This window comes from Lasioglossum baleicum, unplaced genomic scaffold (assembly GCF_051020765.1).
Source record: "Lasioglossum baleicum unplaced genomic scaffold, iyLasBale1 scaffold0844, whole genome shotgun sequence".
Classification (NCBI taxonomy): domain Eukaryota; kingdom Metazoa; phylum Arthropoda; class Insecta; order Hymenoptera; family Halictidae; genus Lasioglossum; species Lasioglossum baleicum.
In genome coordinates, this window is record NW_027469903.1 from 1 (window position 1) to 27,067 (window position 27,067).

At 34.4% G+C, this 27,067-nt stretch overlaps 3 protein-coding genes across 3 annotated transcripts; 1 reads left to right on the plus strand and 2 right to left on the minus strand.

Annotated features, from left to right (window-relative positions):
- Positions 1–4: 4 nt before the first annotated feature.
- LOC143220373 (uncharacterized) lies at positions 5–10,314 on the plus strand (the record flags this gene model as incomplete). Its single annotated transcript, XM_076446031.1, is given in 12 exon segments — positions 5–146; positions 639–758; positions 884–1,033; positions 6,810–6,898; positions 7,282–7,399; positions 7,673–8,044; positions 8,189–8,746; positions 9,093–9,235; positions 9,319–9,436; positions 9,439–9,467; positions 9,651–9,956; positions 10,249–10,314. Coding segments are annotated over 12 exon segments (2,211 nt in total), but the record flags the coding sequence as incomplete, so codon positions are not given.
- A 5,773-nt stretch (positions 10,315–16,087) lies between these two features.
- On the minus strand, positions 16,088–17,889 carry LOC143220376 (argininosuccinate synthase-like). The gene is given in 9 exon segments (XM_076446033.1): positions 16,088–16,284; positions 16,338–16,439; positions 16,510–16,648; positions 16,706–16,804; positions 16,807–16,969; positions 17,037–17,182; positions 17,255–17,509; positions 17,647–17,715; positions 17,782–17,889. Coding segments are annotated over 9 exon segments (1,278 nt in total).
- Positions 17,890–19,397: 1,508 nt separating this feature from the next.
- Positions 19,398–24,207, minus strand: LOC143220375 (protein ROP-like). Its single transcript, XM_076446032.1, is given in 13 exon segments — positions 19,398–19,459; positions 19,528–19,682; positions 19,758–19,809; positions 19,812–19,947; positions 20,031–20,279; positions 20,364–20,571; positions 20,648–20,746; positions 20,807–21,022; positions 21,096–21,203; positions 21,205–21,242; positions 22,083–22,186; positions 22,475–22,771; positions 24,180–24,207. Coding segments are annotated over 13 exon segments (1,752 nt in total).
- Positions 24,208–27,067: the final 2,860 nt, after the last annotated feature.

Sequence of the window (27,067 nt, forward strand, 5' to 3'; positions counted from 1 at the left end):
ACGTGTTGTGCATATAATACAGTCTCGTGAACCTTCATTGAGGGATTCCAATCCAGATGAAATCGAAATTGATTTTGAAACATTAAAACCATCCACATTGAGGGAATTAGAGAGCTATGTCGCTTCGTGTCTTAGAAAAAAGCCACGTAAGCTTTGCTTTAGGTTTTATTATAGTTTTATAACTAGATTCGCTATATGCTTTTTTATTTTTTATAATTATTTTAAAATAGATAAAACAATTTTGATATGAATTGAAATGTAAAAATATATATTTGAATAAGTATTATATTTTAAACATATAGTAAAACTTTAATGAAATGTATGATATATATATATATACATAAATGTTATTACCGAATTCTATTCATCGTAAATGTTACTATTACATATAATTTTTAAGAATATCACATTAATAATATATACCTTTGATAAAAATGTTTCTTATAATTTCCTATTTAAATATCATTAAATGACTGTGATAATTTATTTGAATGTGTTCGTCATTTTAATATTATATCTTTTCAAACAAATTTTTTTCGATAAATAACAAATTTTTATTTATACATATTTTTGGATAAATAACTAAGAGTTATTTATACATATTTTTAACATATTCGACATTTTGATATATCTTACAGATAAAAAAGTCAGTGGTAAATCTAAGGATGAGCAAATGGCAGAGAAAAAGCAGGAGCTAGAGAAAAGGTTACAAGATGTTACAGGGCAATTAGGCAATGTTAAGAAAACCACTAAAAAGGGTTGGTATTTTGATATTAATAACAAAAAAAAAATTGCATTTATATTTGTTGAAAATTAATATAACTGGCCATATAATCTAATGTGATTACAAACTTCTAAGATTGTTTTTACATTTTTCTTACAGAGGACAGTAGTAAATCAGTCGATGTAGTTGGAACTGGAGGAGCTAGTGGGCCTTCGCGATTGTCGGCATCAAGCAGTAGTAGCAGTGATAGTGATTCCAGCAGTAGTTCACTTTCTTCGAGCTCCAGTGATTCAAGCGACAGTGAAGCAGGTTAGATATAAACCTCATGTAACTGTTGCTATTATTAGACCCTTACTTGGGAACAATAAACTACTTATAAATAAGTAGTTTTCATGAAAATATGAACTAATTTTTCTGTGAGATTTAAAATTATGGAGTTATTTGCGACTGTTTATTTGGGGAATAAACATTTTTACTCAAAATTTTTCATAACATTTATTGTTTAGTAACTTATTCCATAGAGCACAGATTTCTATTCATATTTATGGTAAAAGATGTTAAAAAGACAATATACTTGTAAATTTTAGCAATCATATTCAATATTTTAATTTCTTATCATAATACAATGGGATAGTTATAATTTCTATCTTTAGTCCTATGTATAATAAATTTGTATATTTATTAATTTCTTAAGTAAGAGTGCTTAAACCGATTAAAAAAGGTTTATCATTTTAAATGAAATATAAAACTCATAGACATGAATCTCCTAGTTATTCGAAATAAAGTTATTCACCATTTCATGTGGGTACTTGCTACATATTAAAGAAGGATATCATTTTTTCTTCCTATTATTTTAATGTTATTCCTATTGCATAGAAAGGAATGTTATTGCTATGCATATGTTTACGCATGTTTTCTTTTGTGTATATTTTTTCAGTTGCTATAAATTTATGTTTTGTAACCTATCTTTTATTTCAATACCAATGATATTTTTTTTTAAATACATAATTATATCCGAAAATCCGAAATATTATATAAAATATCCGAAAAGAATTTGCGTGCAACATTTATAGAAAGATGTAATCTGTAAAGCATAAATTATAGAATAAAAGATACAATGTCAATAACTGTATATTATTAATTTTTAATGTATTAATCATAAATTTTCCAGAAAGGGAAAAGAATATTGGGAAAAAATACAAATAGTAAAATTAGTACCTTTTTATAGGAGAAAATGAAGAATAGCATTTAATACCCCATGATTTGGTGATGAATTGCAATGAAAGAAGATGAAAAAAAAAAAAAAAAAAGAAATGATGTGAACTCTGTGCCTAACTAATTTTGTATTGGCAAGTAAACAATCGGATATATCGGTGCAACATTATCGATGCAATATATGCAATGGTGAATTTGCGAAGTAGATATAAAAAGATTTTTAAACGGGAAGTTTTGACTGCACAAATGCATCGCAAATATCTTCTTAAGCTGCTAAATCTTGCTTATTAATTGTATTTATTAGGACGGCGTTATTCGTGTAGCTTAAGTGCTGCGTTATATTAATGCAAGTACGAACGTCGTGTCAAGTTTCATCGCGAAAAATTAAGTAATCGTATTGCCATTATAAAATTAACGATAAAGACATAATCATGTATTTACTTAAATTTGTGTATCATTTCTGAAATGAATATATCTGTAAAAGTGTTTTTAGACGTCAGACCTGAAACTTGACACAGTTAAAGAATTTTTATTTAATTTACAAGACAATATGCAATGGTAAGAAAAAAAAAAAGGTGAGCTAGTGGAGTGCAGACTGTGTTTAGAGGATACCATATGCCATGCCAGCTTGTTTCACAAATTATATTATTGATTAAAGATGATTACTTATATTTTCTCTTGCCCTGTCGGTGTTGACAATACATTCTGTTGCTCGAAAGTCAAGTATAGTTTGCTATTCAAGGTTACTGGATTTTTCACTGCAGTCTCGTATTCGATTACGCAAGGTCACACGAATTTTGCAAGACATCTGGAACGTTGGTTGAATAAGGTTGTTCAGTTAGTATATATATATTTATATATATAAGAAAAGAAAAAAGTTGCACGGAAATGTATGGAAAAAGAAATGCAATGAATTATAGCAGGGACTGTAGTGTCAAATGTTAGTACCTTGGAACATACGTTGTAGCTTCTCCTGACAATTATATTGCCCTACGTAACCCAAGCAACATCATGCAATATATTAACTCTTGCAAATTTAATATTTATTTACATTAATCGATAAGCAGAGCATTACTTGTATCACTGTGTTTTTTAAATCATTAAGTTTGTTTCCTCGCATTGATTCATTCATGTCGTATCATTTCTCAGAAGATAGTACAATGATATTTAAGAAGCGTCATTATTATATTAAGTGTAAATATGCACTTATTACCTGAGTGACGTGAGAACTGTGTTTAGGCTTCTGAACACTATATTTGTTTCCACAGTTTAGACTGTGTGGACTTAAATGGTCAATACTTACGAGAAACAAATTAGGCAGTAATATTATGATACACACGGGAAACAAATGCAGACAATGTGTATTGGTGGCTGGATTTGCAAATCCACATTCTAAGGTTACTATAATCCACAGCTTTCGCGTCAAATAGTGATTTTAATTAGATACACTCTCGTGTTTGATATCGTCTCCGCAAACGGTTACATACTTCTTAAGAAACGTTTACCTGGTGTTACCTCATATAACTGTTTCCATTTCTTAATTAGGTTTATTTTGATAAAGCCAAAGAAGTGGTGCTTCCTTTAAAAAAAAAAAAAACGTCAATTACTAAGATTTATCACCTCATAAATACGCTTTGGTATGATAGCACGCTGTATATTATCTAGACGAGACGGTGAAATCGAACTAAAATCTGAACTCTTTCTTTAACCACACGGATTCGGGTCGTAAAGAAAAGAAAAAAAAAAAAGAAAAAGAAAAGAAGGAAAAGAAAAAAGAAATAGTCGCAAAAGAAATGTAAAGTGTGCGGAGAAAGTGGTATGTGATACAATCGACAATTTCCATTTATTTTTTCTAAGATTAATGACTTTGAGCATACAAGGTTTATGTTAACATATCAGAGAACGGCAAGGGGAGTGTACAAACTAATGACACAGCCAGAAGATGGTAGATACATTGTTTGTAATGAGTAGAGGGAACTGAAGACAATGATAGAAGTAGTAGGAACGGGAGCAGGTTGAAGAAGTGGTCTACAATACAAACAAGGCACCCTAGCCTCCAAACACATTGTTTGCACTCCGCTAAGCTTTGCTAATCGTCGTTTCATTGTTCTATTTACCACTAGTTCTTCATTGGTAGCCATTGTCAGTTTTTCATTTCTAAAGTTACTTGAACTAAAGTTTAGTGCACTTTCGTTTTTTTACTAAATCAATATCATTATTGTCAGATGATAATTATTAATTATGCAGACTGGTGTGGTTTTACATACCTTGCTATACATAAAACGATAATTATCCTTGTTAAAACGTGAATTTGGTTTTTTTTTTCTTTCGATGATACAATTTCCGAAATATGCATAATACGTACTACTGGTTCAAAATGTTCATGTTGTAAAAGTATCTCGAATAATATTAATTTTAACCCGTCCTATTAAAACGTTTTTAGAAAACCTTTTATACAAGTTCGAACGAGGTTAATTTTAGTGATATTTTGTTTTTATATTTCTATGTATAAATGTCTGCTCCATGATAGCGTTTTTTGTTGAAATATCATGTAAATTTAGTTCTTATATATAGTAAAATATATACATGAGAAGTTATGGACGTAACTGATATAAGATTCTAAGGTGCTTTCAAAAGCACTTCATGCTTCAAGATGTTGCATAACGTAAACATTAACAAAAAAGAAAAAAAAAGAAAAAGATAAGTGATCAAATTCGCACTCAGTACAATTTAATGTTATCATTAATCGTACAGTCAGCAGCGTACTTACCGTTCCAGGAAAAGAGTAAAGTAGAGAAATTAGTTATTAATTTTATCAAAGGAATCTATAATTGGCCGGAAAGAAAACTGTATTGATTTCTAACGAAAAAAAAAGGAAAAAAAAAAAAGGAAAAACGAAACGAAGAAGGAAAAGAAACGACGAGTATTAAAATAGACACGAAACTATCGATCAGGAGGATGGTCCTGCTATTTATGTTTTTTCCAAAATATCGAAAGTAAATAGTAACAAAAAAAATTCCGAACAATTAGTTAGACTATAACGGAGATCAAATTAATAATGGCGTGTGCTGAATTAGATAGAAACTATGCATCTACTACGATACAATCACCATTAGCTTGTAACACGAGATATAGGGCATTTTATAATAATATTCATATTGCCTTCCAAAATTTTTGTAGCATTTATTCCGTATGAAAGCACGCGTCGACATTTTTTCGCATCTTTAGCTAGACTGGAACGTCATTCTTCCTTCATGGTCGTTATACGCAAAAGCAGATTTAACGGGCCTGATATTTTATTACGGTTCGAGATGCCCTTTTTATTTAAGCAAAAATCACCGATTTATTCCCGCTCTCAACAATCACACGTGCGTTCCATCTGTTTTCTGCGTATTACGAGTTGGATAGCAACAGTAACGAAAGCATACGCGTTTTGTACATAGTGAAAACTAATATATCATAAAATATTAATAATAGTTGTAAGTTAAGAGAGAAAAAAAGGCGAGACACACAGGAAACTTTTTTAAATGCATACACAAAGGTAGATGAATGAAGTGGAGAAGAAAGAAAAAGAAAGATGGAAACGAAAGGAAATACTGATTCTTCGAGATCGTTTAGAGTCGGGGTTGGCTCATTTGGTGGTCCAGTTAACTATATTATATAAATTAAGATATGCTGGAACTTCTACTCGATGTTTCTTGACTTTTCGTTATTTCCTCTTACAAAGTTCTCTCTTGTATTTGTACATTTTGTGAATTGTAATTTACTATTGACCATTCCATTGACTAATATTATTTGTCTACGAGCATGAATCAGACTAAATATAGTGTTAGAATTGCTGCTTGTAACTGATATAATCGATATATCACACGAACATCGAGCAGGAGTATCTTGCCACCGATCTCAATACTGTGCTAACTGCGACTTGAAATTACATTTGAAACTGCTTGTATGAGTGTGACACTCTTGTATCATTCATGTTTAAGTTGAGTCCATATTGTACTATTTACTTGACTTTTATTTGCATTAATTCTATTACATTACATTAATTATATTATATTACGATACACTGTATGAGACCTAGAAAAAAAAAGAACAAGGCAGTTTGATGGTTTTGTAGTCAGCATTTTGTAATCATCATTTTCGTCACTGTCGTAATTATTATTGTAACAATCATCATTATTATTATTATTATTATTATTATTATTATTATATTATATTATATTATTATTTTATTATTATTATTAATATTATTATTATTATTATTATTATTATTATTATTATTATTATTATTATTATTATCATCGTGGAAACTGCGTGCTTTCGCATACATATATATAACGTTATATATGTATGTGGCAATTTCGCTGCACGTGAGCGTTATGTATGTGCGCGAGCGTGGTATGTATGTATGTATTTATGATGTGTATACATATATATATATATATGCACACGCAATTATTCATAAATGAATTGAATACAACTAACTTTATGTAGAATGAGAAAAAAAAAAAGAATTGTTCTGCGCATTAAAAATTTTTTAATATAAAAAAATCATTAAGATGAAAGTCCACAAAAAAATCATACAATTGAGATATTTAAATTAACATTGTTGTACACAGTGATACAATTATAATATAAGCATATGAATAAAATCTATTAGAAAATATATGCTCGAAGTCTTTTGATTTTGTTTTTTAACGTAACGTAAGATCTATTCGACATCTCTTTCACTCTGTGAACAAGATATTCATGGCTGGTATCCTCTGCACACTGCATTTCACTATGTTTTCATCGATCTGTCTCTTGTAATGAGAAAACGGTTGACTGCACGTATTCACCATTAGATGCACGTTACATTAAATTGCAGGAAACTCTTCCAATCGTCCGCCAAGAAAGAAAACAAAGAAGAGTACACCAAGTACAGGACCTCCTCCAACGACAACCACTGTTACTCCGGTAAGATGATATATTTGTAGGAACCAGCTGATAACAATGTTTGCATTAATCCAGTTATTTTCATTTCTCTTATATCTTTTTCGTTAGAACTGATGCACCAAACATTGTAACCGAAATATATATTGTGCTTTCACGATTTATGTATCTACCGTTACGATAACTTAGCTTAAGTAACATACAAAGTGCCGATTTTACTTATATCGAGTCCATACCATACATGTTAAGACATAGTTATTCCAATGATATGTACGAAATATGTAATATAAATTAGTCACTTCTATTTCTAAACAACAAAAAAAAACAAAAAAAAATGCAAACCTCCTGGCGTATATAACAACACGTTTTTTTATGCACGATATATTAAATAACAGTGCACTCTTTAGGCACCTACAATGAATCATACTGGAAGTCTTTTAATGAACAGTCAACCCCCAACAAATTCTACGGGACCAATAACAAAACCAGCTGTAACTCAATCTAGCAATGTTTCTTCAGAACAAGGTGTGTATAAGCGACTTAAATTATTCAAATCAATTAATCCGATGTCCAAGCGAGTTAATTAATTTTCGTAATAGAATATGTTAACGTACAACAGAGTATTTGTGAATGTTATGTATTTTAATATTATATTGCTATTACGCGGAATAACGTATTACAATGTTATCAAAGTTTGCGATGTATAGGAGCGTGTGATATTAAAAGCACGTCGCATGTTAAATTGTATATCGTAGATTTATAATTGCGTGTTATTAATTATATATGTAACACTTACAGGTGGCAATAGTCAGCAATCTGTGGCAGTAGCAGCAGTTACAGCTGGTCAAGGGATGCCTGTAGCCAGCCACGCGTCCATGCCAGCGCAGCCACCGCGATCTACGGCCATGGCTACGGCTGCACCTGTAAAAAAGCCTACACCACCACCACCGACTACATCTAATCCACCAACTCCGTCAGTGTCCGTACCAACTCCACCACCAAGTGTTACACCTACAAATACAAATTCTATAGTAGCTTCACCGGTTGTGCCTCAGCCACCACAGCCACCCACATCCGTTAGTTCCTTTCCGAATGCAAACACACCTATAGCCACAGATGGGGCAACATTAACTCAACAGTCAGATCTTTTGCAACCGTACAATACTCTAGGTACATGCTTCTTTGTATTACATACCGTTTGTAAAGTTTACTTGTTTCCTTATTGTCATCTCGTGCAATGTCTGGATGAATATTATAAATATTGTAGCAAACTTGAACGAATATATTCCGTTACAAAAGTCTGTTTTTGTACAGCTCCTGTGCCTACTACGCAAACATCGTTGGAACAGACGATGTCGTTAAAAAAAAAACCGCACATACCAATGATTCAAACACCACATACGACGACTAATAACACCAACCTAAATCTACTGCCCGATGTAAAAGCACCAGTGAACATGATGCCGACAAGCATGGCGTCTAGTCTAAGTTTGGGAAATATAACCATGGCCAATCTCAATATGAATTTACAACAAGGCTTGGCCACGCATATGTCTATGCACAATCAGTTGGAGAATATGATAAACACAACTTCACCATTGACCAGTATACAAAATTCTCATAATGCTACAATGTCACAACAGCATTCCAATGGATTTTCTAATATTAAGCGTGAAAATTCTCCGCCTAATATGTTGAATAACAATGGTATACCTGGTCTCAATATGGGAATGAACATGGGCGGTATGGGTTCGATTTTTGATCCTATATCTATGGTCGCTATGCCAATGCAAATATCTCAAATGCCAATTAAGAAAGAAGAGAAATCGGTATCAATCTCTCAACCGCAAATGCCTCAAAAGCCCATGGATGGTATGTTTCATATTGATTTAGATTCTAAAGCACGATTTTTTAACTATCGTATTATGCTGCAGCCAATTTAAGTTGTTATATCTAATATCACCTGGTCTCTATCGTTTCCTACTTGCTTCTAATTACTTGCAATTATTTTTACTCTTCTTTGATTTGAGTGATACTTTTTCATTTCTCTCGCACAGCATGGCCTTAAATTATGCATTTTCTAGCATTGTAGGGCAAATGTATCAGCTTTATTAAAAAATTACCTAATCCTTGCTTCGTTTCTCTGCTGTTTACTTTTCATATTCTAGATTGCTATATTAACTGCTTACTAATCAACTATATAATGCCATTGCTCTAGCCGGAGCTCTTTTTGCAGAGATGAGTAGTGGAATGCCACCAATGGGGAATCATTCAAGTTCGCAACTCATGCCTGAGAAGAAGATGACGCCTCCCGACTCGAAAAATCCTGTGTCGAATTTTGCCTCAGCTTTCAAAAATAAGGTAGAGAAACTATGGCATTAAATATTTTTTCTCGCTACGTTATAAATATTTAACTCTTTTACTTGTTTGTTAAACGTATGCAGACTGTAGAACAGAATGTGAAGAATGCTTCATCGTGGTCATCTTTAGCGCAAGCATCGAGTCCTCAATCCGCGGCAGGAAGTAGCATGAAAAGTGCTGCGCAGGATTCATTCCAAGCATTCAAAAGCAAGCAAAAGAAAAGCAAGATAGGGTTAGTACGAATAATATTGGTTTTATAAATAATACAATAATTTTATTTATATATCTGAGCATTTAACGTAATGCATATGCGATTTCTTTACACGTTACGTTTTATTGGGTTGAAATGTACCGATCTTTTATGATGTTTGCACAAAATGATATTTGTAACAACGAGTGTTGATCTTTTATACAGCAAAGAGCTCTGTTGGAACAACAAGAAATGCGTAGACAACAGAAAGAGCAAGCAGAACGGGAACGTTTACGGCAAGAAAACGAGAGAAGAAGAGAACGGGAAGAAGAAGACGCTTTAGACAAAGTTAGAAAGACTGTCGGTGATCAACAGGGAAACGTGATGACCGCTACGTCAAGGGCAGAAGAGGTGAAAGCCATTGTCGACACCGATAGTAGTAGTCCAAGTCATTCATCCAGTCAAGACAAGGCCGCAGCCGAAAGAGAACGTCAAAGGCTACGGGAACAAGAACGACGACGACGCGAAGCGGTAAGTCCAGCATAATTTCTTTTTTTGCGTGAGCGTTTCGTGTCTCGTCAAGGATACCACGTATGCCGTATAGCAACTACATGACAGAGTTTAAATTAAAGAACATAAAAGTATATAAAAACGATATCATTAAAGTCAGTGTTAAAAATATTACAATTATAATTTTGTATAAAACACGAGAAAAATTGTTTGGTCGCTTTATAGAGAAATCGAACCGCGAACAGATTTTCTGTATCGTCTACACGTTTCTGGTAGGCGAATTTCCCAAGAATGGGTATATTTATTATTTCAGATGGCTGGGCAAATTGACATGAACATGCAAAGTGATTTGATGGCTGCGTTTGAGGAATCGTTATAATGTTATTTGCTGCTCATTGTAAATCCACTAAAACCGGGCAGGACTTGGATGAATGTTTGGCGCTGGACGATACTGCAGAAACGTATTAATATATACGTCAGTCAATAACAAATAATAATAATAATAAATAATGAAATAACAATAAACCGAGTAAGAAGTCGGTGTAATAATAAAGAAAAAATATAACGGTGGTGCGAGTTGGGACATTCCAACGGGAAACCCTAACATGGTCCGAGTGGAACGGGCTTCAAAGAGACAGTTTATCAAATGATGCAAAACTAATTGTGTGTAATCGACGGACACCTAAGTGTGACCTAATGTAATTAGATAAATACTTACACGACACTTTGAAAATGCTACACTGACTATTGTGTTACATTTTTCCGGTTTTCATAAGTTTGTACTTTATGTAAATTTGGAAACAAAACAAAAAAATATTACACAGAAGATAAGTGAGTGAAAGAAAGCGTGCGTGAAAGAAAAATAGAAAGAGTGTGTATCATGTGCGGTCAACGAATGGACGAGTATGAAAGAGAGCGTGAAGGAGAGTAAAAGTTGTGTACATTTAGTTAAGTTTTATATTTTTCCACATTCAGTCATTAATCGTTGGTAGGATTACATAGACAGTGTTTCTGCCAATAATACATATAATTATTAGCAATTATTAATAATTTCATTGCAGATTTCTTTCTCGATTATGAATATATACTATTTGTAATCACGAAATAGGTAGGCTTGTTAAGTCAATAATATAGAAAAATATACCTAATGCGAAAACATACACATTGGTGAATTTAATCGTATTGATCGTTGCGATAGCCCACATGACTGTCAGTTAAAACTATTTCGATTTCAATTGACTGGGAAGTCAGAGAGGGTCAATCGGTTAATTTAAAAGCAAGAAAAATGAAATATTTGTAAACTCACCTTAGAACAAAGTCGTCAATTATTACGAATAACGGTAAGGTGATTATAGAATGATGTAGTTTCGATCCTACCAACCATTAGATCAGATCCCACGTATGTACCTAATCCTTGGTATACTCTAGGATCACAAAAACAGAAAGTATGACACGGTATCGGCTCGTAAATGGGACATTATCTAGGGAAGAATTATGTTTATTTCGTATACTGAACTGTTAAAAGGGTTCATTAAGAAAACGTTAAACTTCTCGAGCAAATTACTAAAACACAGGCCTCAATGAGTCGCGTTTAGCGTGCGACACGCGATTAAAATTTGACGAGAAACAAATCGCTTTCATATGTGTCGCACGCGGTCGCATAACGCGCATTCTGAGCAAACAAAAAAAGAAAAAAAAAGAAAGGAATTTAATCGGCAAAAAAAAAAAAAGTACAAAAAACGATATTGAATTGAAGAAAAAACTATTATTGATTAAAGTTTGGATTTATTACATACTACTATTATTCTACTATTATTACAATGGGATTCATTTTTAAAGAAATATTTGAATTTGTAGAAGTTATAACAATAATGGCTATAGTGGTATACAGACATTACATGATAACAAGATTTATTATGTGAGGTACATTATTATTATTATTATTAATTATTATTATTATTATTATTACGATTATTAATTAATTAATTATTATTAATTATTATTATTAATATTATTATTAAATTATTTCATTAAATGGAATTTTATTTTTTTAAGAGCCTCTTCAAACCTGCAATGTCTTTCTCTTTTATCGTAGCGTAACAAATGAGTTTTGTTTGGGATTAAAGGAACGCTACGCTGGCACAAGTCATTTATGGCATTAAAGAAATTTACCTGTATTTTATTTTTGCCTTAATTCGAAAGAATTTACCAAGTTCACAAATACATGTTCCTTTTTACGTGATACTAGAACAAATACTTTGCAGCTGTAAACAATGCAAAGGTTTTAAATCATATTCAGAGAACGTATACGCAATTTGGTACACACTTAGATACACGATGTTCGTAAGATCATCAGAATGAGTTCGTTTCGTTGTAAAGTAACCGTTGTTCCCGCTTTGCCAACGTGGCAAAGCACACACGATATAATGGTAGATCACCAACACGTAGCGTTTAATATTATTTATTCTGCGTTTCTCTCAACACGATCTATCATGTTATCGTGCGACTCCGCTTTCGAGAAACCTCTGAACGTTTGGCGTTTCCATTGTACGAAGTCGTTTGGAAAATCCTGTTGTTACACGATGTAAATTTTAAAGGGACTTATGCTCCCGGAAGTCACGGCTGGTGGAGGAGAGCGAGAAAAGAAAGAAAGAGAGAGAGAGAGATAGAGAGAGAGAAACTATTTTTTAATCGCCAAGGATTCCGTCGAAAGATTTACCTGCGTTCAAATTGTTAAAAATGACCCTCGCTGAAGGATGACCGTATTTAACGACATTAGAGTGTATACTGATATTACACACGCGCTTGAAAACCTGATTCCGTCGCATTAAATTTGTTCTGTACAGTCGCCCGAGTATTCCTCGGCGTCTCTTCTGATCGCGTAACGGAAGTGACGCTGAGGAAACCAGCGCGATGATAACGAACAGGAAAGCGTAGGTGGTGGTGGCGTGTATCAGTGCTGAAGATCACGAAGTTAGTATCCACATTTGTAGAGTAACGTTAATTGGATGTGTGCGTGTGTATGATTTCTTTAGTTGACTATAAAATTACAATCAGGCAAGAGAAATGTAAATTCTAAGTGCAAATGTATCATCGACCGGAACGTGTAATGATCGTTCGAAGTATAACGATAAAATGATGTCGTGCGTTGTTGAGGTACCATTGCGATCGATTGAATTACTGCACGGGAAAACAGGATCGCAAGCGAAGGATTCGGAAATGACAGGGACTGGCTGATGCGAGAAAAAAAAATGGAAAGGAAGAATTTTTGCTAGCATTTGGCGCCGGTATCCGTAATCCTGTTTTCATTGTTAAGTGCATCGGAGATGAACGAAAATACGTCGATAACGATACGATAAGCATCCGTCTGTGGAATGCTCCTTATTCTCATGTGTTGTGTGCGCTTTCATATCAGTACGATCCACGCATTCGTCGATCGTCAATACTAATTCTAGCAATACCGTAGACTATCTTACATTTTTTTAATTTAATACGCCGGCACCGTTTCCGGGGTTCGCTAATCAAAATTCAAGATTCACGATGAAATCTTGGCTCTCGACCTTTAGCAATCTATTCACTGCGATACTAATATCCGCGTCTTAGCATGTACAATGATTTAGTCATCCCGTATGTTAATTGTTGTATGCACTTAATGCGGTAGAGCGATTTCTCGCGAGGGTGTCATTAAATGTGGAAAAATGAGGGGCAAGCGAGAAATGATCGATCGTGTTTTTCGTTCTTGTAAAAATCGGAGAATGTCCTTTTCAGTATAAAGCGACGTTTCGAGGGGTAATGGAATTGTCATAGGTATAAATTGAATCAAGTTTAAGTGTAGGCGTAATAAATATGTTTTCGTTTGTTAATGTCGATCATGATCGATATTTGAGCAAGATTCGAGAATGTGTATATTGGCATGTATAATTGCAAAATTCAATATATTTGATATTCAAGTATGATAGGTGGTACGCTGTAATGCGATGTAATATACGACACAAAATGTTAGCAAATGTGAAAAAAAAAAGAGAGAGAAGAAGAAAGATAACATTGAAATGTCACGCCATGTTAAAAGTAATCGATTTTCCTTATCCGGAATTATCATACGATTAAGCAAGTGATTCTTCCTGGAAAAGAAAATTGTTTGCACCTATTGAAATATTTTCATGTACGGTTAGTACGTGTTTATCTTCCAGCAAACGCTTTTAACAGCATTCTGCGTACGTTATTTTTCTATTTCCATTTTGCAAAAGCAGATCTATTTTGGTTTTTGATTATCGTTGCTCGATTATTGTCTATATTGTACCATTAGACTGACCAATCGCAAGTGTCTTCGAATGTTTAAAGAATTCCTCTGATTATGAAATTGCGTCGCGTAAAAGTAACGAGCTCAATAGTGACACGAATTCTAAAACAAAGCAGAGAAAAAAAAACAAAGATATTAAGAAGAAAGAATTAGGAAGCAGCGTGAGTTTGGGTAAAAGGAAAAAAAAGAGAAAGTGAGAAAGAGAGGGAGCGTAAGGGAGAAGATGGACATAGGATGAAAGTGAGAATGGAAGAGAGCAAGGAGAGTGAGTGTGCTAGGTATTATGATTGTATAATACGTGTTTGTAATTGTACATACGAGGAGAAATCATTGGCAGCAATTTAAACAGAATACAAATATCTATGTATAAAAAGTAATAAGTACTAATACACACCTCTATATATGTGATAAGGTTTGTAATATTTAAGGGAGGCCGATAGATTGTATAACCTACTAGATCTCAGTATAAGTTACTAGGTAAAGACGTAAATAATTCGTAAGTAACACCAAAATCACTCCGCTGTATCAAAAAATAATTTTTTATATAAGTTCCCACGGACGCACATCATCTCCAATTGCACACGAGTTTTAGTAGACTTATTACGACTAACGATAGCAAGACATTAAGCTGGTTGTACATAAATAATAATGATGAAATGAAGAATAAATGGCTAAAATAAAGAAATGCTTGATGTTGTTAAGTAAGAGAGAACGTTGTTTACTGGCCAAGTTTGTTCGTACGCTTACCCTTAACTTCCACCCAACCATCTTTATTCAAGAGAACCTTTTATAATCTTTTCCTGTGTTCGTAGTCATCCACGTTTATCAGAGGAAGCAAATAAAAAGATTTATCGAATCTTCGATATCGCTTTTTTCGTATCGATGCATCTCACGTATAGAACACATTCAAACCGTCTGTTCGATGTTTCCTTAGAACGTTGCTATATTACACCATCCATGAACGATTTAAGTTCACCGTAAAACGATGCTTTCGATTAAATTCTCAACCTTTCGTTTGATAGATTACAAACTTGGTAATGTAACATCAAGTATAAGTAAACCGTTGTTTCCCTCTAATTATCTATTTACTTAACAATGTCAGATCGAACTATTATTGTCTGTTTTCTTATTAATCCCTAAAAAAAAAAAGAAAAGAAAAAAAATAAGAAAAGAGACGTTTATTACATATTTGAATTAATGTTACGAGACAAATGTGAATACAAAGTTACTGCAGGTTATTAATTTTAGGCATATACAAAATTACCTTTCTTAGTTTGTAATTTTGCATGTTATATATATATACAAATATAAATATATAAATAATTATATAAATATATAAATAGAGAAGATAAGAGAGAGGGTGAGAGCGAGAGTGAGAGCGAGTGCGAGGGGGACAGAATGAAAGAGTGTTACATAGTCATCGATAGAGGAGAATACTAACTGAAATATTATTGTCTCATGTTTGACGTTTTCTCTTATGTTGCGGATCTATTAGAACGGATAAGAAATATTGTGTATACTATTAATACAGATAAAACGATGCATATTATACGTTATTATAATCTTTACAAATATACTAATTACCCTACGGTTTAATTATTAATAACTAATTGAAAGTAATTGTGCTGGTAGTTTTTCATTGTCACCTCATCCTCTTGGAGCAACTCGTGTGTAAAACTTTGCAATGGTATATTTAATCGAACTAAATAAAAAAAAAGAATCTTAATACGGTATTTAATAGTCAAGCTTGGTATCTTATACATAATTCCATTTCTTCCCTTCTCTCAATAATCACACGTAAAGTACTTAAATGTAAATATCGTATATTATTTTTATTACACTTTACACATTTTCAATGTATCTTAATATGCGTTATTGTATCGACTTCAACGTCAAACTGTCTTTTGAAACGATTAAATTCTTTCAATCTGTAAGCCTGTGTGCGAATGAAACCATCCACATCTTCAGGATTGAAACCACCTTGTACATCCATCGAAACTAGCTTCTCGTTGTATAAAGAGGTTTTGCTGTATCGGCTAAGTACAGATACTGTAACATCAAAGCGATAAGTACCTTCAAAAGTTTACCTCGTCGATACTAACCGTTTCCTTTGAACAATTGCAATCGAACAGAGCCAGTTACGTATTTCTGCGAGTATAATATACTGTTCCTCACGAAATCGCATTCGGGGGAGAACCAGAAACCTGGAATACATTCTTTACCTGCATCCAAACTTATATACACATTTTACGAGATCACAGTATCGTTCTTTACCATTGTAAACGTAATCTGACATTTTGTTGCTCAAGTAACATTTCAATCTTAGAACCTCGCGATCTAAAAGGAATATTTCCAAATCCTGATGAGCTTCGTGCAGAATCTTGGCTCCCGGTGATTCGTAAATACCTCTAGACTGAAATGTTAATTCGGTTAATTAAAAGACACTCATACTAGAGACCATCTAACTTACCTTCAAGCCAATAAAACGATTTTCAACGATGTCGATGCGTCCCACGCCATGAAGACTGCCGATATCGTTTAAAATCGCATGATCTTGAGCGGAGTGACAAAAGTCTCGTTATCCTTGCAGTTCTTAACAGACGTTGGGTAGCCTTGCTCGAAATTAATTTCTATCTCGTCCGGATTCGCCGGAGAATTCGATGGATCGTTGGTCATCTTGTATATTTCCTTCGGGGCCACTGTCGCAGGATTTTCTAGGATACCCGATTCGTAACTGAAAATACACGCGAGTCTCAATTTCTCTTTATGCTTCGGCTAATCGAAGTTAATTTTAATTGTACCTGATGTGCAACAGATTCGCATCGGTGCTCCATGGTTCCTTCGGTGTCGCCGAGACAGGGATATTATTTTGTTGCGCGTACTTCAGTAAGTCTGGTCTTCCTGAAAATCGCGTGTAAAATTCCTTCTGCCTCCATGGTGCGAGAATCTGGAGAATCGCGCGAAATGGTAGAACATGAACTGCTCGAACGATGTGTAAAAAGAAATTGAGGTACAGTACCTGAACGTCGGGATAAAGGCTGTAGCAGCTTAGCTCGAAACGAACTTGATCGTTACCCTTTCCTGTGGCCGTGGCGAAACGTGAAGCTATTATCGAGGCGTTCTCAACTTTCGCAATTCTTATCAGACCTTCGCTAATGCATGGCCGAGCAATTGCTGTGCCTAACAGATACCTGTTCTCGTAAATTAGTCCGCATGCAATGGCTGGCCATACGAACGAAGATAGGAAAGCTTCCCTAAGATCTTCTATTACGACCTTGTACATAATCAAATATAACAAAAGAAAATATATTAACCAGTTACGACTAGTAGTAATAAATCGTTTGTCGTAGTAACGATAATTGGTTTGAAAGAAATATTTGTAAATTTGGAAATGAAAGATTTAGTTATTACCTTGACAGCACCGATTCGTAACGCTTTCTCTCTAGCGGCATCGAAATCTTCCTCTTGTCCAATGTTTGCCTACATTTCGGTCCTTATACAGTATCTGTCTGTTTAAAAAGTAATTACGTTATTTAGTAGTCTTACCATGTAAGCGATCACTTGATATCCCTTTTCCTTCAACCATAATAGTATACAGGATGTATCTAAACCACCACTATAAGCTAAGACAACTTTCTCAGCTGTTTCAGACATAGTTTACAGTTCTGATGCAATAAGGGTTTGAAAACAATATGACTGTATCGATGTTTTGAAATAGCAGCTGCTTTTCGTTATATAGACAACTCCGTGTTGTGACCCGTGGCGAGCGATAACCCATGATTGACTGTCATAATAGTAGTATATACAATAATCATGGAATAAACTTTTACGTGGATTTCGACTGGCGACGGTTGTTTGTTAAATTCTTATCTGTACTTAATTCGGTGTGGTATATACATAAAAAAAGAAACAAAATTGGAGCGAATTGTAGGCCTTTATAAGCAGAACATTTTGTTTAAACTACAATCTACATACATATATGTATTCATATAATATATTATATAATAATCAATACCGTAAACTTTGTAATAATCTCGCCGCTAAGTAATCGCAATATTAACGCATATCAATAATCATTGTGATCATTAACAGACTAACTTCCACCAATCAGCAAAGCGATATACAATTGCTTTGTATATGCAGCAGAAGTTTCAACATGTAAGTACTTATCAATATGGTAAAGATTTTACTTCGAATTAAACAGATATAAGTCTTTTGTAGTCGGACAGTTTTCAGATTTATATAAATGCGCGCTTTAAGATAAACTATAAGCGGCATTTGTACTATATATAATTTAATACATATGCACGCTATTCAAATGCATTTGTCTAGCAACAAATTAATAGTATAACAAAAGTACAATAAATAACTAAATGTACATCTATTGCTTCATTGTACAATAAGGTACTTAAACGTTCGTATCTTTAAAGATATTTAAATAGTTTTAATCGTTTATAAAATAAATATCAATTTTATCTTATATCTCTGCTAAATTATGTTTTCTTGAAATTAATATGACTAAAGCACATATATATATAATCATATTCTATACGATACTCAGTTCTCACGTGAATCGATAAAGCAATACTGATTTCGCAAGCGAAATCGAGGACTAAATTTTCTTTATCATAGTATAACAATCGATAATTTTTGGAGCGGGAGATAACGAAATATTAATAACGAGAAATGTACATGAATATCACGATTCTCCACTACGATACACCAAATTTCTCTGCTAAACGTGTCGCTTATTATTAACAAAGAGATAATATGACATAGAATAACGTACGATATCTCAGCTAGATCATTCGCGAGCCTAAATTACCATTAAGCACCTCCGTACGATTTGCATCAGTATTGCCAACATGTATGTTCATTCCATATTAAATTTTTATTCGCGCAGGCACTTAAACATCGGTTATCTTTTCCTTCTGGCGCCATTTATACTCTGGCCAAATGATATGACATTCACCAATATTTTTAATTAGTCGCTAACTAACTACGCGACTTAAATTGACTTTGTGTTCCTTAGTTTATACTTTAATTGTATATTCGAAATCATCCATGGAATTTCATAGCTGATATTATTGACGGAGCCAAAGCTAATGGCATATTAGGAATGCGGGAATGTGTCTTTATTTTGTTTACAACACAAAAATTTCTTATACGTGAAGTTTACTCAGGTCATCTAAGAAAGATTTTGGCGTGATTATATGCGACGAACCTGAAATGAAATAATCAATTAATATCAGAACGAACTCGATTAAACGTCAATTCTTAATGTACACTCACCGATTATAACTTCCCAATTTTTCAAAGCATTTGTAACTTCGTAAGCGCATCGTATCTCAGAGAAGCAAACACCACCAACAACAAAAACGATTAATCGCGGTACGTTTTTAATAGTTTGCGATCCTTTATCCTTGTGCCAATGTCCATATCTTGCACTAAAAATGATTAGTAATATGTTATAAAAAAAGTACCGACATGTAATAGCATTTATATATAATTTCTTTTTATACCTAGTTGGCGCATGATATCCCGAACTTGCTGCTCGTCCAGCCAAAAAAGGAAATGTTTAGAATCAAGTTTATCTTCAATAGCATCTTCCATAATATCTTTCATAACTGGAGTCCAACGACTCATCTGATAAGTTTGTTCTGTTATTCTTTCCTTACGCTGTACAGTATATAATTTCCTGCGGTTACCACCCTACAAATATTTTATAATAAATTAGTATAGTGTTAAAACAAAAATACAAATATAACTACATATTAGGAAAAGGAAATGCTTACATCTACAACTATATTAATACCAAGATTTGCCATGTTTACTATAGTTTGTTTGTCATCAGCAGATATTTGGGCATGATGAACTAGACGGTTAAGATTTTCTTCAGAAATACCATTTTTACCAATAACATACAGAGCAATAATTCGCAATTTATCTAAATGATCTACATTTTGATCAAGTAAGATTGGTGTAATATTCTTCATTTGATCTTTGATACGTTCACCTTCAGGATCTGTACCCATTGCTAAATCCTAATAAAACATAGATTACATTTAGTGATTAAGTTAATATAATAAAAATAAAAAAAAAAATGAAGTGGATTGCATAGGGCATACTTGTTCTACTTTGCACAGTTTATCTACATTTCCTTGATAACGTTTCATACAATCTTCTGCTAGCTGTAAGTGTGTTGCATATTTACTTAATTCCTTTTGATACTGTGGCATTTTTTTTATCATTTGTGACAGGTCCCTCATGCTCTGTTTGTCTCCTTGTGGCATTCTTTTTGATTCTGTGAATTTCTTTAAATTCTTGGTAACATTTCTAAAAGCAAATAATATAGATTTTGTAAATATAACTATAGTTCGTTTTGCCATATATTTCAAATTATTTTACTTACTGTGAAACTACAGCAATATGCTGATGTCTGAGTTCTACCCATAGGTCGTCATTTTCATCTAATAATACCTCTTTCTGAACTCCTGCCGACGCTTCGAATCTTATACAAAATTTATAAAGTTAAAACATTTGAAATGAATTATAATAATTATGAACTTACCTGTAAACATCGTTATCAATGTCTAACAAATCATACGCCATAGCTTGTAGCGTCAATTCGTGTAATAATGGTGAAACGCAATCAAATCCTCTGTCTAATATAAGCAACTGAGAACGTGCTTTCTCTGGTCCTTCACCCATTGTCGGTTCATCTGCCTTATAAGCATCTAATTTCTGTTGCACCATGTGTGCCAGCTCCACGTTTCGATCAAAATCACTGTGAAAACAATTAAAGTTATAAAAACAATTTCATTCAGAATGAAATGGTAGATTATAAATTTATATCATACTTTCGATATCTGACTGATGGATATTCTCCAAGAGTAGCACAAAGTGTTGCAATTTGTTCAGCTATTCTTTCCATATTGGCTGTCCTCAGATTTGAGAAGGAAGCGTTAAAAACAAGCAAATGTTTCACGCGAGTCCAAGGAGAAGACCTGTTAATTATGTAGAATTAGGTATACATTTTAACAATATCTTTGTACTATTTGTTACATATTAAGCTATTATAATTTCAAATATCAGGCAGTGTAATTAGTAGCGGAATAGATATAGATATACATATATATATATATACATCGAAAAATAAAAAATGAATAATAAAATAACAATAAGTAAGAAGACAGAGAATTGCATGCGTTACAAATAAAATGAAAAGTTTGAACGAAAAGAGAAAGATAGGAACATACATATAAGGTAATTACAGAAGTCTTTCGCCTACGTTCTACCCCATAAAATAAACTAAAGCGTATGGAGGAATTCCGTTTATCGAAACTGAAGAAAACTGAGAAAATTGGAAATAGTAACTACCGCGATTTGCGACTATCACTAGCAGCTACGATTTTTCTTTTCTTTTATTCGTCACCTGCGACTCATAAGGCAGGAAAGCGATGTTGATCTCTTTCAGGGTTTTGATCTTTTTAGCGGCGAGAGACTTGCAGAGTTCATTGAACAGCTCCTCCGGACACACTGGTCGCGTGCAAGCATGAATGCATTCCGTCGTTAGTACGTGCTTTATATGTGAGTATTGTACGAAATAGGGGGGGTAGGGGATAAAAAATCAAATAATTATGTTAACATTGTCTTGATCGCTGGTTGAGAAATCGACAGATAGGCTCGTGACTCAAAATACCACAAGGGTGTGAACAAGGTGGTGTACGTAAAGGGCGTTGATATATGTATGTCATGTATATGTCGGTGAGTGTGTGTGCCCGTCACCACGAGAAACGTAAAGTTATCAGACATTTTGTTTCTTTCTTTGGTTTCCTTTGCTTTACCTGTTCTTCGTATGGTATGAAAGCGATGTTGATCTCTTTTAGTGTCTTTATGCGTTTAGCTACCAGCGAGTGACACAATTCTTTGAACAACTCATCGGGACATGCTGCAAAGAGATATACTTAAAATCTCATGTGAATCATCGAAATCGAGAGTACCGGACTGTCCGTTGTCGTACTATATTTTTTTTAACTTCCTGCATGTTAAATCGTGTATCTTGTAAAATGAAAACAAAATTGAGAATGGATTTTGATGTATATGCGAAAACACAAAAGTGTGTTATGGTAAAACAACATGATTGAGATAGGAGTTAAATCATTTTGATTATTGATTATCGATTGTTTCCCTTGTGACATTACTCGCCGTTATTTGAGAGGTACGAAACCTAACGTACCTTCTGTAAAATAAACATGAGCTACTTTGTAAATAGTTTTAGTAGGATTGCTGAAGTCTTCGATCAACTTCTGGACAGAGGAATTGCACGGTGTGATCAAGTAGATCGCCTCCATTGTAGGCAAAGGTTCCCGTTTCTTGTTGATATCTTCTACCAAAGTGATGCCTTGTGCACTGATATCGTGCATTTTGCAGCATGCCGACACCATCCTCATGGCTAGCTGATCGACTACCAAAATACGCCATTGCACACCACTTGTCCCGGTCCTCTTTTGTTTAATAACTTCATTCATAATCTCTGCAAAGAAAAATCAGATGGTAGAATTACATTATCCAACATTGAAATATACTTAACGGTAAATATATATTTCTCTTATCGTAATAGGTCAGAAGGTAGAAAATATGGTAATAAATTTAATATACGGTACTCTTTAATATATTTTAATTCATCATTTAATTATTTTCTCGATAGTAGTACTTTATATACAATTCGAACGTTATCCCATTATAATTTTATCTCGATCGATATATATCGATATATTGCTTATCAAGTTATGATACAAGGAAAGTATGATATATGAATTTTAATAGCAGGTGAGTAATAGCAACGATTAAGATAAATTTATCAGAATAATAATAACAATCCGACTGTATATAATTGTTTTATGATTGTTTGTGCGATCCAAAATTGAACGAGGAATCTATTGGCGCCCTCAACGCGTATTGATCGTTCTTACGAGGAATGACATCACGCCAGGATCGTGTCTAAAGAACAAGGAGCCCCACTTTAAACACTACATAAGAACTAAAAAAAGATACACGTTGTGTACATTGATGATTATTTCAGGAAAAAAGCTTTGTCGATTAAATATCACGGCTGATTGGATTTCATCGCAAAGTAAAAAATTCTACAGGAAGTCGGTTTACTAATTAGATTATTCAATACGAACCTGTATCAACGATGAATATCTCGATATTCTACGATGTATAGAATTTACTGATTAATAAATAATAGGAGTATAATTATTTGATTATTTCAATCGTATCGATTAAAGGATTCAAAGACACACTTTGTTTATCTAGTTAAAGTTCTTTTGAAAATCAACGAGTACCACGAAAATACACGTGCTAAGAAAGTCTTTCTGCTATATTTAAACATGATGTTAACTATTCGTGTTAAAATTTACTTTAATTGCAATTTATTACACAGTTATGTGTAAATAATAAAGATTCAAGTAAAAACGTTTGCAAATGAAATATATTTGAAAATCAGGTATGTACAAATGAAATGACAGTACTTTATTTCTACTAAGAATGCAAATTGTTAATTAAATTTCTCGAGTAGACCGAAATATTTATCAAGATAGAACATCAATAAAATAAACTTTTACAATCAATCGTTTAAAAGCTTGATAAACACGCATGTGATAACTTCTATTGTTTCACGTTATGAAATACATAATCTTTTATATAAAATTTAAGAGTAACGCGATTCTAAAATATAGCTTTGACATTTCTAACTAGCAGCCGCTTCGTAAACGATGAAATCATCACAGCATATACGCCCCTTGGAGGTTACGGACTCTGACAGTGGTATATGATTTTCATATAAAATAAATCTATAAAATTTTTCCAATAGTACAATAGAAACGAATTTTAAATTTTTGGTTACATTATGAAAAATTATATTATTTTTTGTTACTCACTTTGACCGACCTGTGCCTTGAGCGCCATTTTGCCAGTAACTGACTATAAACTTGGTTACCAGGTGGCGTTTCGAACAGAAGAGCAGATAATCTTGATATTATCTCATAGTTGCTGAATATCTACAGTAACGTTCCTTCTATTCAAATCGATGACATCGGAACAGTGATTGTTAATGTAAGTATTTAATATATTATTCTCCCTGCTTCTAACATTTATTAAATTTGTTATTTCTATTAGATCAATTTCCTACTTGTGTTTTTGAAATGCTATAAAGAAGAACGATGTAATGCGATTCAACAGAGACTCGACAATAAATATTTTGGCAGTAGGCAAGGTAGAATATTACAATATATATCGCCTTAAAAAATATTTGGTCAAAATATTAGAATAATATGGAAACATATTATTGTATGAAATATATATTATGTATAGAAAAACAAAATTGTGAAATAATGCCATAAAATCAATCAATCGTGATCATGTATTAGACATTAGATTATACGTGAAATTTTTTCCTAGCTATCATAATTTATTGATTATTCTTTTACTTGTATAATTTCAATTATTAGTTCGATTTTCGAATCATAAAATTAATATATACGAAATATAATTTCATTAACATCGCGATTTGACAATTTTTCAAGTAGTCAATATGGCGGTTTTATGATTCGCGCGTTCGATATATCGAATCATGTCGAATATCGAGTCGTACTTTGATTATCGAATAGCATTTCAAAACCTATATTCAGTATATTCGTGTCTTTCAAGGGTGCATAACGAATGTACGGTATCAGAAAAATTTCTAATTTCAGCAAGCAGAATAGTTGGTGGAATTATGTGGAAAGATTATGCGAGATGAGCGCACCACCTGAAAGCGAGAGGGGCTGGCGACGAAGCCGCGCGAGAGAGAAGGAGAAAGAAGATCGGCTCAACGAGGACGTGAGAGGGTTTGTTCAGTTAGTTCGGATTTGTTCGCCGGTGTGCGTGGATCGTGCCGAGAGTTTGCGCGCGCAACGCTAGACAGTGTGTACGCTCGCGTTCGGAGGAACGACACTTCGACATTTCTGCGTTTACTTTCTCCGTGATTTCGTGTATCGTTCCATCTGCGCGCGTTCCCGTATCGGATTCAAAAAACACGCCGGTTCGTCTCGCGTCGGGTCGCGTCAATGTACGGGAGAATGTGTGTCGCGGATATTGTTTAACAGTGATAACAAGTCCTGGCTACGGGCTGTTCCATTCGTTTTCTTATGTGACCAGTGTACTTGAGTGATACATATTTAGTACTCGGTGTTCGGCTGCAACGATCTAAGATGAAATTGGAGTATCCTTGCCGCGTCGAGGGTTGGCTCAATGTTTGTGGTGAGTACGACTTCTTTTTTATCTCTCCTCTTCCTGTCAAACATCAAATCTTTTTGTACACAAAAAAAAGCGAGTTTCGCGTCTCTCGGTTAGGCAATGGAAAAGAAAGATAAAATTAAACGAATGACTCGGCCGCGAAGGGAGGTTATGTGCGGTTTTGTGTACAAAAGTGTCTGGTACAGTGAACCTTCCAGATGCACGTGCGCTCTGCGCCACGAGAACGCTATTTCGCTCATTTCGCTAGCCGGCACTCAGCCGGGTCCACACGCTTCGTTGCATAACAACAAGTGTAGTGGGAGTCTGTCATCGTTCGGTCGTACGAAAACCCCGTGTTCCATCCTCTGTCCCAAGAATATCATACGCGCTGTATTTCATGATAGTCTCTCTGCGTTTATCTTTCGGTAAACAAAGTTGACAGACGGAGAACGTTTTTTCCTTCTTTCCGTCCGAAGAATGTTTCTTTTGTATTACCATTACGTTCGCCTTTTCCGTCGTACAAGCGGACAAGCTTTCGAACTATTTCCTTGCATTTTTCCTCCGTAAGTGTCCATCTTGAAAATCGTTGAACCTTCCTATATAGCGATCGAATTCAAGTATGCTGTTGCTACTAGCAAGTGTATCGGGTTACGTAATATCCCAACGCCCATTTCTAGGTCACAGGGTGAACAAAGGATAAAGAGAGGACTGCAATAATTGTTTTTCTTTGACAGATCCGAGTATACTAGCGGGTGATGATTAATAATCCCAATAAATTCACGCCGCTGCAACACGATATTTACAGCGGCGCGGAGAAAAATTGTTAAATCAACAATTTATTCTTCGCGTTGATTCTTCGCACGTTTCTTTAACATTTCAACCTGCTACGTATTTTCGGGTCTACTTTTATAACTCTCGCGAGCCGTTGCAGCGTTTCCACATTGTTGCCAAGCGAAATAAATATAACTATTCGCCGGGCTCTCCGCGAAATCACCAGAATTTCTTCTAGCCTGCATTACCGCGTGTTATTCGAGATTTCGACACAGCGCACGGCTCTCGGAACGTTTGCTATTTTCTTTCGCCTCCGCGGTGCGTTTTTCATTACGCGTTATCATACGCACGGCCCCACGTTCCCATTTTTCCCTGTTTCCGCGTGTGCACCCACATTCCTGAATCCTCCGGTCGTGCAATCGTTCCCTGTATGAAACGTGGAACGAGATCGATCGGACGAAAGCAGGAACAAGCGAGAACACGCGCTGGTTGTCCTTTATTGGCAGTCGTCTAGCGCGAGCGCTAATGTCGTCAAGTTTGACGACCTTCTTTTTTCGCCGATCTCCGCGGGGTGGCGTGGCGGTGTTTGATTTTTACGACCTTGGCTGGCCGTCCCGCGTCAAAGTTCGTTCTCAGAGCCGAGCCACCGGCGTCGCGTTTCCCGAACCAGCCGGAACAGTTGACGTTCCAGCACACGCGATGAATATGTATCGCGCTAGGTGCAATAAATCGCCACGGACGCCGGGCGTCGTTTACAGAGGGCCGGTCCAGTGTCTGCTGG